Source organism: Calidris pugnax, unplaced genomic scaffold (genome assembly GCF_001431845.1).
Source record: "Calidris pugnax isolate Ruff unplaced genomic scaffold, ASM143184v1 scaffold133, whole genome shotgun sequence".
Lineage (NCBI taxonomy): Eukaryota > Metazoa > Chordata > Aves > Charadriiformes > Scolopacidae > Calidris > Calidris pugnax.
In genome coordinates this window covers 5,167,562-5,188,511 of record NW_015090977.1, presented here as the reverse complement: position 1 = coordinate 5,188,511, position 20,950 = coordinate 5,167,562, and the positions used below count along the sequence as shown (strand labels likewise).

Sequence of the window (20,950 nt, the reverse complement as noted above, 5' to 3'; positions counted from 1 at the left end):
AGAGGGTTGTTTTTTAACACATTTCAATCCCGTTTCATTCAGAGTATGTTTCATTCAGAGCTCGTCCTGGAAGGGATCCTTGACCTGAGGGAGTTGTGCCTGGTCGGGCAGCCAGGAAGGAGCTGCTCTAGATTTCCTGCCTGTCCACACTCCTGCGCTGCAGAGGCCGAGTCAGGAGCTACTCAGCTCAAGGGCTGTTGAGCAGAGCTCTCTTCTGTGTCACAATTATGGAATCACCTTTCATAAATAACTTTGAGTCAAATGTCAGGATTTATGGGAGTAACTCTGTCATCATAATAACGTACCATTTAGCTGGAATGGTTTGTAACCCAAATCTGTATCCCTGGCTTACGTCCAGCAGTAATTAAATCCTGGTTGTTTGCAGCCCATCCTCTCCCCCTCTCAGTAGATGTGCATTTGATTTGTTGACCACTTGTTCTTTAAAAACAAAAGGCTCTTCAATTGTTAATGCCTTCACTGCTGCTCAATGCTCATTTCCCAATTTCATCTTACTCCCAAGCCGTGATGGATTTTGACATGGTCAAATAAAACTCAAATTAATTGGATTACACACTTCACTTGGGTACCTTTCCTTCGGAACATGAAAACAGTCTCCGTTGTTTTGTTTCAGGGCTGAGAAGAAGGAAAGATGGATGAGGTTAGAAACAACAGTCAAAGAAATACCTGTATGCATTCAGGCTGTAGGCATGAAATTTGGTTCTCAGAGGGATCTGGGTTAGGTCTTGTGCTGTTCTGCTGCCAGGAAGGCATTGCAGAGATATACTGTCATCCTTGGCAGTTGAAGAGATTTCACAGTTTTTCCTAGAAACTGCTTTCATACAGCCAGCGTGAAAGTCCCCTCTGTCATTGCCAACGCTCCAGAAGTTGAAAAGGCTTCCTAATGTGTCTGCTAACATTTCTGGAGATTTCGCCTGATGTCCTTTGGGCTGGATTCTAAAAAGTAAATAAACACCATTTGGATCTTCCTGGCATCACTTGATAGTTACATCCATGTGGCAGTGAGACACCTGCAGTCTTTTACACCTGCAAAGGGTTCTCCTAACTCTACTGTGAGGAGTTAAAGGGGTGAGTGAAAGGAAACATGAGTCAGTTTGAGGTCACGGGCAGGAGGAGATGGACATTATTCCCTCATGGTGGCCTCCAGCTATGGAAAATTGGACTTTTCAGAGGGTTTGCTGTCCCAGTGACCAGGACCCAACATCTTCATCCAGGTTAAATGCAACAGGAAGTATTTTTTGACAGAAAGGACAACTTTTTGGGGTTTATCAGAGGTGAGATGAGCAGGTCTGAGGGAGTGCAGCCTGTGCCTTTAGAGAGCAAAGGGCAATTGCTCCAAGAGCCCAAATTTTTCATCCTGAAGCACTGCCTGCCCTTGGCCAGCAACAGGCGCCAAGGGATTTTGGAGAGAAGTCCTGGCTGCTGGGACTGGGCAGCTCTTCTGCAGGGACACTAACTGCTCTGCTCTTTAACACAGATGGAGAACCCCAGCTGGCCTCCACCGTCATAGACACCATCATGGCTGGCCTGCCAGGACCACGGGGAGCCCCAGGCCCCATCGGGCCACCAGGTAATAAACTCAGTTGAGCTGCAAACCTGTAATGAGGGGGAGGATGAGCAAAGGAAATATCTGATGGAGACTGGAGTGGTCTGTGAGGAAAACAAGTGGTCCTCACTGGAAGGGCAATAGAGCAGTGGGTCCAGGAGTGGGAAAGGGGGCAAGAAATAACCAGGTTTCTTATCTGTTGATAGGGGCAGAGGGTTTTACCTTTGGCAGGACACATCTTGAGAAGGGAATAATTAAAGACTGTCTTTAAAAATGGGTTGTGCAGTGAAATCCTTTATGAAAGCAGAGTTGTTCTCACCACTGCTGCCATCCTGTCCTGTCGCTGTAGAGCTCCTCTGAGCAGGGTCTGGCCAGCTGCTCTGTGAGGTGAATGCAGACTTTCCAGACTTGGGAGCTGGTTTGAACTCTACTGGATTTTCACCAGTATAACTGCAATCAGAATCTGGGATGAAAATTCAGTGGCAAGTCTTTCTGTGCTGATGGGTGGCTTAAATGATAATATTCCTGCGAACATCAGCACTTCCCTGTATGATGCATTTTCAAGAGTGAACTCCCATGAGTTGCAGAAAAGGCTTTTCCTTTCATTATGAGGGCCTTTCATTTATTCTTCAATTCCTTTATTCTTTGACTTAAGCATCTGTATGGTGTGTTAATGGTTAGGCTGATTCAGCTGTACTTTGTGTATAATGTCCACATTGCTTCATGCCAAGGGTTGTGACAACTAAAGCAGAGAGGAGTATTGTGAAGTTCAGACTAAGCAAATATCCTGTCTCCCATTTGCAGGTATAATTTAACAACTACTGTTGAGATATAATTATATTTCTGAAAGGAATGAATCTGCGAAGTGACTCTGTGAAACAGGTTGACTGTTTAGACAGCGTTTAACGGGGCCTGGAAGCAGGCTCTTCTGTGGTTCAGACTTTAAAAGAATTTCTTGCCACTGGAGTGAGCCAAGAACAAAAGGGAGCTTTGCTTTGCTGCAGCCTCTCCTGCTGGCGGCGTCCAGACCCTGTCTCTTTCACGTTCATCATCCTCTTTCTGACAGAACACTGGAGACAGACCCTAGCAGGGTTGTGCACTTCCCTGGCCACCTACGGGATTCTCTTTGTTTCAGAAACAGCAGCTGAAGTAACTTGCTCTGATGTAACTCTTCCGTGTATCTAGTTAAAGTTTCCTCAAAAGTTGTCATTTTAAATAATGGAAATGCAACGTTACTGACAGCCTTTCTGCCTATTTTCACCATTTTTTTCCCTCCCAGAGCTCTAACGTCCTCCTCAGGGCACAGGGGTGTACTGTGTCAGGATGTGGGTGTGCAATGTTCCAGTGTGTGACAAAGTGCTCCTGCTCTAGTCCTGTGGTTGCTGAAGGGCTCTCACCCCTTGAGAGACCAAACACAACAGCTAAAGGAAGTGCCTGTGTTTGGAATTTAGGGTCCTTCCTTCTACGTCTCCTAAAAATTGTCTCAAATAATGATTCCCCCCAGGGCCACCAGGTGCATCAGGACCCAAAGGGCCCCCAGGACCTATTGGAGCCCCTGGATTACAAGTAAGGCGCTTCGGGGCGGCGTTGGGTGCACATCTTCTCCTTGCACAAAGCAGGAGAGTACTTGATAAGTCATAGATCTGATTTTTTTCTTTATTCTGCATGAAAATTTGTGATTTTAATACATTGTGTTGAGAGGTTGAAATGTTTGTGCTTTCCAGATTTTCCCTTAATCATAACAACGTATCTTGCTGTTGCTGTGTCAAAACGTGTCACTGTGGCCTGAGTTGATGCAAAGGATCTGACATGGGCTTTACTAATGCAGGGATAAAAACCCCTGCGTTTCCTGAGGAACACAAAAAGAACACAAATGCATCAATGGGAATTCACCAATTCACCAAAGTGACTTTGTTAAGCCTACTTTGTCATAAATAGCACTTTCTATTAAAGAAAAATATCACAAATTCCCATTAGTTTGATTATTTATCAATATAAAAATTGTGCTGGGGGGGAGATAATAATGGAGTGTGATAAACTCACTCAAAAGAATTTATGGTAGAAGAAAGGCTCACATGGATGGAAAAAGCTGGTTAAAGGGAAAGAAGTGAAGTGATGATGAGTAGTCAACTGCCAGATTACTCAAAATAGTGGCTGGCTGATACAAGAGGACTCCAGTTTTGGGGAAGAGTATTACTTAATGTGGAGGTAAACCAGTAAAATCCAATATTTCAAAGGAATCTAACATGACTGAAGAGATAAAAGAGACTGAAGAGCACAGAGAGAGGTTAAGTAGCTCAGCACAGGGATGCAGCTTCAAACCTGATAAGAAGTGGTTTGGAATGGGTAGAATTAGAGAAAGGAGATTTTTACTATGTATTTATTAATCACTTTGAAGAAGCAATGGACAGCAGGTTAGTGAAAGTGTGCCAGTGTAGCAGAATCATTTCAATTAGTGAATGCTCTGGAGGATGATGAGAAACTCCAGATAGATATGAACACAGTGGGAAATTTGGCAGCAAAATGACAGATGCAGTTTAACGCGATTAAATATAAGGTAATTCACAATTCCTAAATAGTTCTGTAGTAGAGCCTGGCTTTTTCATATGCAGCACACATTATAATCTCCTATTTTTACAACAGATTTGTGGAATCCCATGTTCTTGAGTGTCTCAATGTAATCAGGCACTTAAAGTCACTGTGTCTGACGTAGTGCCAAGTCTGGTTTGTGCCTACCTCGTTTGGCAGCGCTCGTTAACCTCCTAAACCAGTCCTGACTTTCTGAATCTTCTGTGGGTCCAGGGCAGAGGTGCTAAGCTGGAGGCCAGGTCACTGTTTGGTGGTGAGCTGGTGGGGCTGACTGCAGGCAAGGACCAACATGTTCAGGGTGAGCCTCCCAGTTGAAACTGGGAGAATTCTCCTCTTTTAGACCCGTAAAACACTTATGTCCTGTCCTGTTGGGCCACTTAACTAGACACTGAGTGTCCTTGCAGCTGTGCCTTGAAAGCCCATATCTCTGGACACTGAGAGGTGGGGGTTTCTGGGGGCTGCTGTGAAGCAGGTTGGCTCAAACCACCAGAGGTTCTGGAGCGAAGCATTAGGCTCATTTGTTGCGGTCTCCAAGGCGATGTGCAAGTCATTTGAGGTGGCAAAAAGCATCTTGCAAATGGTCGTGGGGAGCTGACATGCTGAATATAAACAAACAATATTGTTCTCTCCCTGTCTGGTTTATAGCCGTGGCTTCGCTGGGTGGCCAAGTTAAAGATTTGGATCGATTTCTGCAAAGCAGTTCAATTAGTGGAAATGTGGAGACTATGCCCTTCTTATCCGTTGGTGACTGTTTTATAGATTTATTCAACCCAGGGAGCAAAATTATTAGTAGAGATTGGGCTTAATTTGAAAATTGTTTATTAGGGTGAGTGAATAGCTTCAAAATAATTTCCACTGCACAATCCAATTAATTTTCAGGTATGTATGCTTACTCATGCCACCCACTGAGGCAATTATGAAGAGGGGGAATGTAGTGGGGATTTTTAAGCTAACCATACTATCTGTGTATTCATTTCTTCTTGGTAACTGAGAACAGGAACTGTCCTGTCATCCTGACCCCTTAAAAATGTCACACCAGTAACCTGCAGTGCATTAAAAGACCCAAATAGGGGGATATGCAGGAACTATAGGGCTCAGGATATCTGTGAACAGAGCTCCCGTTGTTGTTGCTTGAGGGTGAAAGAGAATCCAGCCCAATTGCTTAATGGGGATGTGAGGTTTTCAGGAGCTGAGGATCACTGGGAAATGTATTCACTACACCTACACAAAAGATGCACAGTAGAAATTAATTCCTTCTTGTTTTTCATCTCTTTCAGGGCTTACCAGGCTCTCCAGGACAACCCGGGCCAAAAGGCTCCAAAGGAGACCGAGGCGAGAGAGTAAGGTTTTACATACACAGGGAGATTCCCAGCAGCATCTGGGGTGATGCCTCAGAAATTATACACAGCAAAGGTCTTTCAAATTCTGTGGCACTACAGCCATAAACAATTGTAAATTCTAGGTCTTCTGCAAGAACCACGATGATGGTTTACTGTACAGACAAAGGGTTTAATTGCTTGCAAAGTCTGGTGTTCCCTAAAGAGATCTGGGTAGCAAATACACGGTATATAAAGGTTGTGGAGACCAACTTTCCTCTGCCAACAAAAGCTCTTTAGCGTGGAGTATTTTGAGTGGTCTGACTGAACTCTTCCTTCTGTGGCAATAAGGCAGTAAAAGCTCATCAGACTTTTCCTGAACCAAAGCCATTCCCCAGGTCAAATGATGTTCTGAATATATTTGGAATATTGAAATCATGTTCTTAATATGTTTATGTGCTATACCCCAGTCCTTGATGGGTTGTCAAGTGCTAATAACTAAGCATAGAAACAAAGGTTGTTTGGTTGTTATTTCCAAACTGGTCTAGTTTAGGAAATACCAGAGAAAAATGTAACAAGGATATAAACCTGTGAGATTCCCAGTCCAACATTCAAGCACCAGGAAGGGTTTTAAAGTGGCATTTGGGCCTTCAGCTGCTTCAATTCAGCTTGCTCTCCAAAAGGCCATGGTCTTTGAAACCTCCTCTGAGAGACACTAGGAGTGCAGTATCATTTGAGCCTGTAGTACGTGGTGGAGGATCATTCAGAGATTAGATCTGCAAAATGCAGGAGTGGGCACATGGACAATCACTAAAACCCTAGTGTGGAACAGAGTCAAAGAAAGGAAAAAAGATAAGGAGAAAGGAGGTCACCACCTATAAATGGGTGGCTGAGTGGCTGTAGGTGACCTGCTTCCCCCATATGACAGCATCTCCTCTTCTTCACTTCTGCTCGCTCATCCAATCCAAAAGACAGAGGGGTGTCTGAAAGAGCTAAGAAAGACAAATGCAAGTTGGTTAAACTCCAATTTGATAACTTCTCAATTTAATGGGAATATCCAGTAACAGAGTTAAACTATGTTCCTCTGTCCAGACCGTGTGCAAGGAGAGCTAGTCCAGGTGGCTCATTTCATTCTCTCCTGAGGCACTTCATGCCAAGGAGCAGGGCACGGCTGAGGATGGACCACACGGGCTTTTAAAACGCTCTGTTTGAGTATCTTTGCATATTGATTTGGGTGCTTGGTCCCTGTTCTTTCCTAAGAAATCACATGCAACTCCCTGAAAGCTTTTAAGTAACTGTTAGAATTCTTTTTAATAACAGTTTCCTTGTGCAGATCAGCTACTTTGGGCATGTATTGGCTTTATTGGTAGATTAGAGCCTGAGGTATTACTGGGACTGGAATTTAAGATTCTGATAGAGAGTAAAACCTTAACTGATGAGACAGGTTACCGAGTACAGCTCATGGCCATTAAATGTTAATTATCAGTTTAAAAAAAACAAATAACGCCTGGTATATGGCAAAGTGTCAAGTTTCCATCCAGGAAAGTGATAAGAGCTCTCCCTCAATGATTGATTTAACAATTTCATTTAGTTTGTGGTTGACCATATTGCTGCACCGTGTCCATTCAGTACAGACAAATCCTTTGGTTTTGTTCCCTTCTTGTTAGATATTCAGAGCTGTCACCCTCCTTCTGAGTTTGGGACAAACAAGATTTTCCAAATACCAGAATGTCTTGCTAAATAGAAAAAATAGTTTCTATTTCCCATCCTTTCTCTCTTAGTGTGGAAAGTGAAGCCAATTGCTTTTTCTGGCACATTTTCTGTAGGATGCTCTGTGTGCTTTTTGTCTGTTGCGAGTGTGGATTTGAATGCTGGTTTTGACAGCTACATGCTGCAATTTTGGGTTTGGTGGATACAAATTAGAGCTGGCTTTACACGGAGCGGAGGAGCTGTGCAGCTGCAAAGAAAAGCAGAGGAGGGTTTACAATATCTATTGAGATTCAAGAAAATGTTATTATACATTCTTCCTGCTTTAAATCTCCGAGAGAACAGCTGTAGGAGAGACCTGAAGCAATCTGAGCACATCCCCGGGACGGCACATCTATCCATGTGCCGCTCATCATCAGCCTCTGTTCATCTTCTTACACAGTGCCATGAGGGATACACCTCACCGTCCCCAGAGCCTTCGGAGGCACAGCCAGGGAGGGCCTGGGATACAGGCTATTCCTAACATCCAGCCCAAATATCCTTTGATCCCCTTTAAGCTGATAACATCCTTTCCTGTTCCCCCTGGACACAGAGAACAGCCTGTTTATGTATTTTGAGTGCGTTGTTATGTCTCCTCCCCATGATTTGCCACTTGCCTGTGCTTTCTCACAGGCCTTCCTCCCTCCAGTGCAGAATCCAGGTATTTCCCTGTGAAGATGCTCAGAGCACCTGACTCATTGGTCCTTCCTCCCAGCGCTCTTCACCTCGATACAGGCCTTTGCCTGGTGCTGGCCAGCTGCTCGCCGAGCTCTGCACAGCTTCTCCCCACTAACGTGTTTGTAGATGCCCAAGGCCTGGTGTTTCATACAAAGCTGCAGTTTGATGGACACAAAAACAAAGCGATGCTCCCTTCCTGGCAAACACTAAAAAAGCTGCCGCCAGCTAGGTGGATTTTTGGGGGGAAAAAGGATGGGTTTGTTTCTGTGGATGTCTAGTGGAGAAGAGCGAGGTTAAATCTGTGGCTGTTTCATCAATGGATTTCTAAAGATGCTTTTAAATTTTGCCTCCTCTTCCCAAGTGCCTGCTTCCTCATTAAGTAGTCCATAACTGTTCTCCTTGTCAGGGATTCTGCCCTGCCCCAGGGTGCTCCAGGGTGGGAAACCAATCCCGTGGAAGAAAACAGGGGAAAAAGAATGCTCAGTTTGATGGCATTTCTTTCTGCCCCAAACCAACACGTACCATTTCAAAATGTTTCTGTTTAAAAACAACAACAACAACAAAAAAGAACAAATAAAACCCCACTGAGAACAATGTGAAAATTAGCACAGCAGGAAAAAGAAACAAACCAACCAAAATATTGTAGGTGTGTTTTGATCAGTAGCTGTTGGGGTTAAGGCAGGGATGTGTGTGTGGCGCAGGAGGCAGATTAAATCAGTGCTCTGTGGGAGTCCTGGGCTCTGTTTGCTGTCTGGGCAGCATCAGCCCATCAGTTTTACTAGAGAGAAGAATGCAGTATCTTTGTAAGAAACAAATCTCCAGCCAAATTCCTTCCTGGTATAATGTAACCGACTGCTGTAAAGTTCAAAAAATTGCTAATCGTCTTACTGAGGGGGTACTGAGCTGAGCAGCTCTGTATCGAACCAAATTTCTCCAAAGTGTGATGGGATTTGGAGCTGATACTTGACAGAAAACCATGGCCCCCTTTTGCTGTCTCTAAGTGATAATGTCAAGGGAGAGGAATTTTTTTTTCATATTATCCCAACTGTAAGGTTTTTCATTAAGCCATCTTAATTCCACTAGTAAAAATTACACTATGTTCTTGTCAAATGGAAAAATATCTCCTAATGACACTTACTTTATTTCCAACAGGGGCAAGCAGGTCTGACTGGAGAGAGGGGCATTAAGGGACTTCCTGTAAGTGATGTACTTGCGGGTGTGTGCAGATGGGCTTGGTGCCACCCTGGCACCATAAATACCCCCTGGCTGGGCTGCAGCTGGTTCAACCAGCTCTCTCAGATGCGATGCTCAGGTCAACAGTTTCCAACTTAGATGCCTGTTCAATAGACAACGTATTCCTCCGCAAGGGAAGTGTAGTCTTCCTGCACGTTAAGCACGGTGCTGAAGTGTGGTGATCAGGAAGGCATCACACCTACAGAGGAGATGGGTTGTGCTTGCAGATCCCCTCTAGCCCAACCTTGGCAGACAGAAGCCCCCTCCCTGCCTCGCGAGGTTCCTGGCGTTACCAGAGCCCAGGCACTGTTAAACATCCCAAAGAACCTCAGCTGCTCTCAGCTCCCTCTCGCACCTTGCTCTGCCAAGCTGAGCTGGAAACCCTTTCGTGAGATACAGAGATGTCTCCAAATGCTTTCTTGGCAGTACCCAAACAGGAGCTGTCTCCACTGGCACATAGGACTAGGGTGCAGACAAACTGATGGAGATGAAGGTTGGCTGAAAGCAAGCTAGTAGAGCAAGTTGGGGTTTGGTGGTTTTTTTTTTGGCTGGCAGCATCCAGAGAGGTCTTAGGTCCTCTGGGAGGTTTCTCTAGTCTCTTAATTCTACCTCATCATTTTGTACTATTCATATAACCTTTTCTTCAGTCCCCCCTCCCATACTCACCCTTTGATTTGCAAAGTATCTCAGGGATGTCCAACAAGTTTGAGGGGCCCAGGCATTTGCACTCTGGTTTATTTACCAGTTTGTTAGCCTTGATTTATGTTTGGCTTGTGGTTTAATCCCTCCATGTCATCTGTTCTTTGGGAAATGCATGAACTTCCTGGTTAGGGGGGGAACATCAGCCCAATGTTCACATCACATAGGGATCTTTGTTCAAGAAAAGCTTAATGAGCATCTTCAGAGGCAGAAGGTGATGTGACTAATTAATGAAAGCAGAAGAGAGGATTTTATGTTCTAAATCAAAGATGAACACATGCATGTTTGGGGGAGGGGAGCAGTATTTTAATCTCGGTGTTTTAGCTTATCAAGTATTGCTTATCAAGAGCTTTGTGAGATGTAAATATAGTCTTGTTGTGGGCCCAGGCCATGGCAGCCAGCCCCTCCTGCAGCTTGGTCACTCCCAGCCAAGTTTATCAGTGTTAGGAATGGTGATGACCTCCCGGGAAGCTGGTGGGAGCCAGGACTTTGGCCCTTGGCGTGAAGTGCCAGAGACTCAGTTTGTTTCCTGCTGGTGAAACGCTTCTGCCTTTAATTTGCTCCTTTGGAGGGAAGGGATGTGGGTGATCCTGGACATGAACCTCACTCATATGAGAACAAATTTCTGTTTCTTGTCTTTTTTAGGGTGAACCAGGCAAGAAGGGTGAGGAAGGTGATAAAGGCGCTGATGTGAGCATGTATTTCTACTGGTTTTGCTTTCCTTTTTGTCTCTTTACTGTGTTTCAACCATATTCCCTTTGGCAGGCTGGTTTGTGGAGGGGAAGGGTTTTGTGCACAGTCAAAAATGCAGAGCAAGAGATTATGTCAACCTTGGGGTTCAACTTAATACGTGCTAGAAATCCTGGTCTTTGAGGTTTCCTTGGCCACATTGTCTCTGCCCTTCTCACCCTGCTCTCTCAGCACCTCAGTCTGCTGCAAGGTAGGGAATCACTCCCCCGCTGTCCCTCCCATACACTCAGGAACAGACTACCAGAAGAGCTCAACCTGCACGTGTAGAGAGAGCTGGACTTCTCACATCTCTGCCCTCCCATCCTAAAATACTTCCCAACATCTATCTGTCCCATCAAGCCCGTATCTAAGGCAACGGGGGCAACAAACTACAGCTTGAGTGTCCATGAAAGTATGTGGACAGTCTTCAGGCAGGATGTGGCCCAGGTAGGAGCTCTGGGAGAGGCAGGTGAAGCCCATCAGGATGGGCTTGCGTGCCACTGGTCCAGGTTATAAGGGAGCAAGAAGATGGTAGCCATCTCCCACCCATCCCAGCTTCCTGGTGTACCAACAAAGAGAGAGCCCAGGTATCTCCCTGATGTTCAGAGTAAATGTCAGACGAGAGCAAAACCTGTTCTCCAGGTAGCTCAGCATAGTGTCAGCGTAAGCTGCGTGTGACAAGGGTTTGACAGGAATATACACCCTGGGTTTGGCAGAAGCAGGAACCAAACTGAAAGGCTTGGCTTTAGGTCAGAGGCTCTGCAAACTTGGGGTATAGCTGAGGAGTTTTTCTTTAAAAAGGGATTTCTCCTGTGCTCCTACTTAACCCGTACAGCTTATCTCCCCTTTTACATCTTTCCTTTTTTGAACATTCACACTGTATTGTGGAGGCACCTTTATGAACCAGAAGCCTATTCTGCACCATATACTAATGTTAGTTTTCTTTTCCTTCTTGCAGGGGGAAGGTGTTCAACAACTCCGAGAGGCTCTGAAGATTTTAGCTGAGAGGGTATTAATTCTTGAGCACATGATAGGAATTCATGGTAAGCGTTGCTAAGGTGGTTTTTTTTCTAGACAACTGGGGTCCCTGTCACTGCTTGATGGTTAAACATCCTCCCAGTCTCCCAAACTCTGTCTAGTATCTATTAAAGCCAGGTTTTCAAAACTAGGCAACCAACATGATGTAAAGCATGCTCAGAACTGTTGAGGACCTAGAGCTTCCACCCACTGTACTGGTTATTCTGGCTTTACAGTAGCAGGTGAAATGACCCCCACAATAATTTTTATTCCAATTCAGAAAGCCAGGTCACGAGCAGCAGCTCAGGCCATGTGGCACAGATCATCTACCAGATTCCCAGGGAGCAGCTCGTTCAAGTCTTTAGGCCAGATCATTTAATCCTGTTAATAGTGTCCTCCAAGGGACTTTCACACCCCTGAGGCCCTTGCCTGTCTAGCACTGTATTTTACAGAGACAGCCCAAACAGTGCTATGTTACCCTGAAAACCAGTGATTCCTGAACATCTTGTGATTATAATTTACATAAAACCTATTTTCACAATCAGTTATAAAGGAAGCTTCACGTGTTCATTGTTCAGCTGGATTATAAGTTTTCTGCTGAGCTGTCTGTCATCACTGGTACGGTGTGTGGCATCATCCCCTAATGAGGGTTTTCTTCCCTTAACCAGAGCATGGGCTTGGGCAATTGTCACAGATCAGGCTTCTCCCTTTGGGGTGCTCGAGGATCAATTCTCTCACAGCCTCCAAAAGCTGCTGTGCCAGTTTCTCCCCTTTCAGAAACACGGTAGAAGCAAAATGTTGTTTGGATCCACTGTCAGCCTGTGAGCAACAAGCCTGTTCCTTGGCACTGACCGAGTCCCCCAGCACTTCTCTTACATTCTTCTTGACACATGGAACCTCGCTCCTGGCCTCGTGTGTAAATCAAGCTGCTCACACCTTCCTTCTGATTGATAGCCACTTTTATTATGAAGTGGCCTCTGAATATTGATTTAGCCTATGAAAATGCTAAATAGCTAAAACGTCCAGCAGTTCCTAAGCAACTGCCTTGAAGTGTATCTATCACTGTGCAGTGAGGCAACGTGCTTTGAGAGCCCATAAGCCCCTTCTGGAGCCAGCACAGTGCTCAAATGAAAATGCTACTGGGCACTTCAAAGCCAAAGCAGTGTCAGTGTGTGGGGCTTGGTTGTATGGCTGAAGAGGCTTGGGTGTCTGCCCTGCTCTCCAGCCTTCACTGCCCAGGTGTCCTGTAGAGGCCCAACATACTATTTCCAGAAGCAAGAGGCAGCAGCTTAAGCTTTTTGGGAAATCATGAATCATGAACCCATGATTTAACCACAGTCACCCTGACCTTACCTCTGCATTAATACTAGTGTTTTTCATGTTTTCATTGGATTTGATAGACCAAGGGCAGGAAAAGATGTTTTTATGCTTCTTTGCTTTGAGGCAGTGGAGGTACCAGGAAGATGCCCACTAGATTACCCAGGCAGCAATCCATGCCCAGTGGAGTGTTCTTCAGGGAAGAAGAAAAGGGGTGTTACAGGACCCAGGGCCTGGCCCTCCATTGTCATTTACCTTCATTTATGTTCGTATAAAGCAAAAAATCAGCTCTTTGGGAAGCTTGTATAGACACTGGGGCTTGGGCTGGGGGGATTCACACAACTTTGCCCCTGCAGAACTGCCTGGTTTACCTATCTTTTCCATGGTCTATTTGGCAATACAGCAGCAACAAGACATACACTGCTGTTATTTTGAAACAGTCGTTTCGGCAAAACATTTTTACAGACATAAATGTATTTTCTGTTATTGCTTGGGATGGAGACGAGTTATTTTTACCCATGTATACTTTTCTACCAGTGTAACTGCATCATCAAAATGGATGTTTTTTAATTGTACAGTGTAGTTAAGGCTATGTTTAAACACCTATATTGTATGACTTTAAATAGTTCCTTTTTAATCCAATAACTATAGATAATTACATTTTTACTCTGTGCTTTTGAGATAGTTGCATTCTTTAACTTAAGACATATTTTAAGCCCTACAAAAATACTGTTTAATAAGAGAACTTGGAAAGTAAGGCATTTTTAGCTTGTGCAGTTATGTTCATCCCTGTATGTGTATATGGTTAAAAAAAAACAACCAACAAAAAACCAAACAAACCAGAAAAAGACATAACAAAACTGGAGTTTCCTTGAGCACAGACCTCCCTGTACTGAAAGGCACCACAGAGGTTTAAAACACCCAGCACCAACTATCTGGTCGTGTTCCCACCGTAGGTGTTAAGGACTTGACCACAGGTTCCTGGGCAGCCCAGCTCAGCCCAGTTCAAAGACCCACGCAGAAATGCCAATCGCATGTTCTCATTTTCCAAAGAAACTTCCCAATCAGTGTGGTTTCCAAAACCGCAGCCACCCAAGCAACAAGGCAAAACACACCAGCAAACAAACCTCTTCTCTGCGATGGGAGGGCAGTTTGAGATTAGCAAACTGCAGGGAGCAGCCCAGCAGAGCACACGAGAGCCCAAATTGTTTGGCAGGGTTTACTTCCAGCGAATGCAGCACGAATCCTCCTGCAGCCAAACGCTCAACCAGAAATGCTGCCTCGTGGGATCAAACCAAGGCTGGGTCTCTGGCTTGGGAGGTTGGGCTCTTGGCAGGGAAACAAGCAAATGTCCATCTCTGAAGGTAAAAGGAAGAAGAAACTCAGGCATTAAAAGCGATGAGGCAGCATTGCGTTATCAGCAGCTGGTGCTGACTGCTGGGAAAATAGAAGAGTGGCCGTAGTTAAAAGTATATTTAGCTTCTTGGGCAGGACACTGTGGGAAGAGGAGTGTGTGTTAACAAGAAGCATGCTGGGAGAATGGACAGCTAATATTTATGCCCAGCTTTATTGCTAATTTGGCTGTAGCCTGGGGTGGATCAGTCTTTTCCTTCAATCTTTTCACTGCCTCAAAATGTCCCCCTTTACAAGGAGTGAAATGGTACTTAAACCCCCAGGAGCATCACTTCCCAGTGGCCACTTGGCCTCATCCTTCAATGAGAGGAATCTGTGAGCAGTGCTGAATAGCAGCTATGGCCCAAGCAAATTTATAATCAATAAAAGAGCAGCGCTTTATAAATGGAATTACAAATGGGACCAGGACCTGCTGGGCCATGTGCAGGTGAGTACCTACCCCAAAGAGTTTAGACAGAGCAGGGGGAAAAGACCTAATATTGGGAGTAGTGTGATGGCAGCAAACGTGGCTCCACAATTGCTTGCTGGATGGAGAGACACCAGGAGGGACCACACTTCTTCCAGAGGAGGTACCACTCAGAAGGGCCCATTTACTCTTTCCGTAGCCTCCCCTTTTAAATAGCGCTCTCCCGTGACTTTCTCTCCTTACAGACTCTTTGTCTTCCATTGAGCCAGGCTCTGGACAAGACGTGATCCCGGGCTCCCCTCTGCGAACCAGCATCAAGATCAAACGTGGAGGACCCCAGCAGCCACAGGCCTACCAGATCCTCTCTTCACTGCTGGATGACAGTGAAGCCAAAAGGAGAAGCAATCGGATGAAGTAGGAGCATCTGTGTGTTCTCTGTGCCTGTTCACCAGTTAAAGATACAGTATCCCAGTGCTTAATTGCAAGAGTGCAAATGAAGTGGGTAGGAGTTGCAGTGTTGGCAGCTGGGTTTCCTTACCTGGCCAATACTACGCCCTTAGTGCAGGGAATGTCTTATCCATAGCTCAGAGAGGGTCTTATGAACATTTTTCTTGATTTTGTTGCTTTGCCTTTGGAATACCAGGTGGCAGATATCCTCAGAAGCTGTCCACAGAAACAACACCTCCTCACTGTGTCTCCAGAGTTCAATCCTCCCCTTGTTTCCTCACTGCCCTTGCAAGTTACTCAGTTGAAGCACTGCTTAATGGGCTCAGACAACCAGTCCCGTCTACACCCAAAGCCAAGCCTTAGCCTTGTCCATTGGTACAGCTGGTGGCATCTGCTTTTAATTCATGTGGTGGTGTCATGCTTCCAAGTGAAGATATGGCTTCCATAGGCCATGATCTGCAAGGATTTCTTCTAAGGAAAGAACAAATTGGAAAATTCAAAGAATATTTAAAACTGTTGCTCTGAAAGTTCAGGTTACTCTTTGGACTTTAGCATCAAAATCTTGGCTTTTCATGTTGCTAACTGCATGGGAGTGGCATTATTTCTATTCATGGCTGACTAAGCAAGGGCTTTCCATACAAATGTTTGTGGCAACACTGACTTTCCATCTATCTTCAGTGAGATTAGAGATTTCTGTGAAAATATAGAGCAGTTTGTATGAGATATGATGGAATTGTGCGAGAATTTTCCCATACTGTGTTCAGCTTGTGCATACATCCAGAGATAACTACTTTAAGTAGTAGCAATAACTATTCACAGAAAAGGATATTTTGCAATACTTTCTTAATCCTACATCAATAAGGAAAAATGTTTTCACACTCTTTTGTTTTTATCTTGTGAGTAAATCCTTGCCATTTGAATGTGGAGACAGTGCAGTAGCAAACCACAGCCTAAGGAATTAGAGTCTTGTCAAGAGCTTATCTTGCACTGGGAGTTAAATACAAAGTCATTTTACTTTTTGCAATAACTTGTTATTTTGGGGGAAGTCCCAGCTCCGGGGTTAAGAAGTTGAACCTGCCCTTCAGTGACAAATGAATCACTACACCTGCTGTGCAAACCAAATCAGACAAGTTGATGTCATTCACGTAGACAGTGATTTGTGTTAGAAAGGCTGAGAGCAAAACAACAGAACCGAGGGGACTTTTTTTTCCCTTTTTTAGTTCCTCCTCCCCCTCCTGACAGTTTTCAAATTCAGCCCAGGACGAAAGGGAGCAAATTGAGTTTGTGTTTGTCATTTTATGGCATAAGTCAGGTAAATTGGTCACATTCTATCTGGTTCCTAGTGCAAGATACAGCTGGCTGAGAAAGGCAAACCTGTACCGCTGCAACACCTCAGTCAAAAGCTGTTGCCAAGACCAATAACTGTGTGGTCCCTGTATTCAGCAACCCTTGTCACCCAAGGTGCTCTTCTGAAGGCATGTGGTACCCTGGAAACTAGGCTTAAAATGAAGGAGCTCTGCCAGCACATTGGCCACACGTTAAATTAACTTTCCATGTACCTAGTAAACATTGTAAACCTACAGAGCCATCAGGTCTTTCCTCTGAAGAGCGTTCTGTTTTCAGAAATGAACAGGTTATTGGCTGCTTCAGGATGACTGAATTCACTATGTTTTTATTTGGCCACGGTCTTTAGAAATCCAACCATCCCTCTCCAAACAGGTGAGCTGGTGTGAGTTGATGCTGAGCAAGCACCAGAAACTTGTCCTCCTACAGCAGCTTTGTACTGCTCTTCAGTACATGATGAACAGCCTTGGTGTAACTGGCTGGGAGGCTGCAGGAAATGCAGTTACTTGCCCTGCTTTTGAATCCTCGAGCTGCTTGGCTAATGCCAGTGGCAGAGCTCGTTCAGGAGTCAGCCCCCGCAGCTCAGGTTGTGCTTCCATGTGCCCAAGTTTTCCTTTGGACGTTTCAAAGAAACAAGCCTGAAGCGTTGCAGAAGTTTGGGGAGTGGAAGGGAAGGTACAACCAGGTGCTCTCTTGCCATAAGACTCCAATGGTTGAAGAGAAGGCAGAGTGTTGCCAAGAGCTGATGCTTCAGGCTCCAGCGTCCCTTTGCCTTCCTGTACTCTGAGTTACAGCTGGAGCCTGAGAGTCAGAAAACAAGTAAAACTGCCCAAGTCAATAAGGTTAGTGACCTCAAGCACTCGTTCTGTATTCGTAATCCTTTTGGGAGAATGAAACAAAGTCTCCTGAACGCATCCTAGTTTCAAACCCAGCACTAACTCTTAATCCAGCGCTAACTCTAATGACAGGATGTATATAAAGCATGCTGAATTAATCAGTGTCTGGCAACCAGCTCTCAGCCTAAAACCAGCCACAAATACAAACAGCTCAGCTTTTCAACATCTAGTGACTGACCAAAGTGCTGTACAGCGGCCCACGCCCCCCTGTTCTATATATTCTTGGAATAATCTTTCCATTTAAGAATTAAATGCACCAAAAAAAAAGATGTTTTCCCCTTTACAGGCTGGTTACTATGTAGGAATTGAGAAGTACTTGATTACCTCTTTGGAATAGGGACTGTCTGGGATCACATGGACAAGACAAGACATAGCCAGTGGCTTCCAGGAGACAATCCCATGTGCCCACCAGTGGGTGTTGGAAAATCAGGCCTGAAGACTGAGGAGAAATCACAGTTCAGTCTAAACCTGTGCGCTGGGCAGGCTGGTGCTGGCTGGAGTCACTTGTCACATTAACAAAGCTTCCTCATGGCAGTTTCAGGAACTCAACTAAACAAAGCAATCTTTAAAAAGGGAAATGTCAAAATTTGGTTTCACTGGTCCTGTAGCTACGGGGTTGAATTTGGAGAAGAGGGAGTACAGTAGGGCTGTTTTCACTTCCCTGCCGTTCTGGAGCCTTCACACTGAATTAAAAGACAAATTTTTCTTCCTCCAAGTTTGTCTTCCTGAGTTCAAAGCTATTGCATTAGCCTGATGAGTAGTCTCTTCAAGTCATTCGTATTGACTAAGATTTTTGGATTTTAAATTATTTAAAACAAATTACTGGCAAGATGAAAGGAAATTTAATGGATGTTGTTTGCAATGAATCCTGCCAAGTCAATTGTCAAAAGACTGGTTAGGTTTGGGTTGCAACCGTTTTAATTATTGACTTTTCCAGACTTCTGTATGAGCTATGTAATTTATTTCTCCCCACACTTCTTGCTTTATTTAGCTACATCTCTCTCGTATGCGGTACTGTATCTTTAATTTGGGTGACAGTAGGATTATACCAAATGGACTTTCTCTCTCAGCTGGGGGTTTCATTCCTCTCTACTTACACCAGGGTTGGACCACACTGTTGTGCAGTCCCAGTTTAATTATGTTTTAAAGGTGAACGCAGCCTCACAGGCTGCCACTAGAGATATTCATGACTAAGCAAACCGCTCCAACCACATTTTCCATCTTAGGCAGGACACTAAGATTCATTTTAGCCAGGGCATATAACGCATCTTGCCTTGTCTCCATAACTTAGAGAGGGGATTTATTTTGAATGCGTGCTCATTTAGAAATATATTTTAATTGAAATGTTTAGTGCTTTATCTTACATGCATACTGTGCAATACCGTAGTGTGTTCTTTTCCTTTTTTTTCCTAAGACTTTTTTTTTTTTTAATTCTTAATGTTTCTTTGAGCTCCAATGTGGTTTTGACTTGGATCAGTTCTGGTAGTGGTAACGCATTTTCCTTGCCTTGAGCTGACCAGAAGCAGCAGCAGCAGCAGCAGCACATTGCACAACTGAAAATCTTTGCAATTCGTGCACCCTCACGTTCACCAGCAACCTGGTGCTCCTGGGAGGTGGAGAACGTTTCTCTCCAGAGCATCGAATTTGCACTTACTGTAAAGAATTGGTAGCAACCCAGGGAAACGGGAATAAACTAGAGAGAAATTCACCTCACCTGCTCCCACCAAACTCCACAGTAATTTTGCTGTCAATTTTCACAGGAACAGGCCATAGAAATCAGCTCCAGCTCTTCAGCTGGCACGGACTGGTGCTGCTTTCAGGGGAGCAGAGCACAGGGTTCAGAGCAGCTTTCAGAGAGTTTGGTTCTGGGACTGGGGCTCAGTCCCAGTCTCTGGAATGAACTATTTTAATGTAGGAACCTGACCACTGTGACAAAAGCTTCTAAAAGACAATCAGCTTCTGGAATTACTGCTCGATAAAGTTTATTGGAAACCCATCCTCCTACACGTTTACAGCCTCTGTCTTAATGGAGATCACATTCTGTTCAGGTGTAGGGCTTTAAACTACTCATATTTCTGTGATTCCATTGAAACCAAGCAATTCAAAGGTGCTATAATTGCCCACAAAACACATTCCCATCCATAGAAGGAAATGGTAACTTTTTCACTAGTTATTTTACACAGTATTTTTTTTTTTATTTATATCAGTGTGTTTCGTATGTGTGCAAATGGTCCCCGCTTCTCTCATTGTAATAAGCTTTACAACCATTTGGTCTTTATAGGGCAGCCATACGCAGTATCATGTAATTGCTTAACTTAGAGCAAGAAGAGATCTCATCTGACATGATGAACTCATTATGGCAGGCTCTAATGTTTGTTGTAAACACAACCTGTTTGTTCCACCTCTTGCATGGTTACTTATCTGTTTTCATATTGCTATGTTATTGTTCAAAATATCTATTTCTCTTTATTTGCTATGGGTTTTGTTACTGTATATGGAATGTTTTGTATTCAGCATTTTCTTACAGAGCAGAGTGGGAACAGTATTCAAGAACCCACAAATACCAAAGACCTTTCATGTAATGCACTGAGAAATAAACATACTGTAAATGAATAAGTTGTTAGGTGTCCTGTATTTACAAAGTTCAGAGCAAGTTCAAGCAATTCTGCAGCGCTTAAGAGTGTGTATTTAGAGCACAAGTGTTATGAGTGGTGGAGTCACCATCCTGGGAGGTATTTAAAAGACGAGTAGACGTGGTGCTGAGGGACATGGTTCAGTGGTAACTTGGCAGTGCTGGGTTAACGGCTGGACTCAAAGGTCTCTTCCAACCAAAATGATTCTGTGATTCTAAATTAAAATCTGTTGCTTGTAACTTGCCTCACCTCCTAAGTTTCCTTACAGCTCAGGGAAGTAGAGTTGGCCAATCAACAGCTGCCTGGGCCCCCTCCCCGAGATCCCCTGGTACCTCCTGGGCATCTTCCTCCTCCAGAAGTGGCTGCATTTGCCCACTTGTGCTTTCTCTGAATTTGCCTCTGGGCTTATGTAGAACCCCTGACTTGTCACCTCATGTGACAAATCAAACAGTTAGCAGAGGATGTGGTTAGGGACTTTTTTTTTTTTAAACCTTCCTACTATGGGAACAACTACCTATTTATATGCTACCAACTACCTATCTGTTTGCAAAGGGAGGCTTTGCTCTGTGTAAGCTGTAGGAGAGAACCTGGGCTGTTTCTGTCAGAGATGTGCCAGTTCTGGTTTCTGAACTTGTTTTTTTTATATGCTAACGAAAACAAGAGATATGTAAATCACAGCCAATTTTTTTTCCCCCTACTGATCAGATTGCACTGCAGATATGCAGATACCAATATTGTAGCACAGTCTAAGTCTTGTAAACACTGGGAAACGTCCACAGTGTCAAGGCCTCTGCTTCATACAGCTTTTTGCATCACTGATGAGGACATATTGAAGGTTACTTGATGCCAAACATTCCCACACAGCACTTCTCTGGGTCTCTCAGGGTGTATTTATCTTGGTTTTTGTGTCCTAACACCTCCAA

The 20,950-nt window shown here is 44.4% G+C and overlaps 1 protein-coding gene across 7 annotated transcripts in view; it reads left to right on the top strand.

The window, feature by feature from the left end:
• Positions 1-20,011, top strand: part of COL26A1 (collagen, type XXVI, alpha 1) — a 174,803-nt gene extending 154,792 nt beyond the window's left edge. For 5 of the 7 annotated variants that reach the window (XM_014952977.1, XM_014952971.1, XM_014952973.1 and 2 more), the window contains 7 exons: positions 1,496-1,588; positions 3,069-3,130; positions 5,431-5,493; positions 9,046-9,090; positions 10,471-10,515; positions 11,513-11,597; positions 14,953-20,011. In XM_014952977.1, the coding sequence (XP_014808463.1) occupies positions 1,496-1,588; positions 3,069-3,130; positions 5,431-5,493; positions 9,046-9,090; positions 10,471-10,515; positions 11,513-11,597; positions 14,953-15,125 (566 nt within the window). In that variant the 3' untranslated portion in view covers positions 15,126-20,011. The remainder of the gene's footprint in view (positions 1-1,495; positions 1,589-3,068; positions 3,131-5,430; positions 5,494-9,045; positions 9,091-10,470; positions 10,516-11,512; positions 11,598-14,952) is intronic. The other 2 variants (XM_014952972.1, XM_014952975.1) reach the window with 2 other exon arrangements.
• The last annotated feature ends 939 nt before the right edge of the window (positions 20,012-20,950 follow it).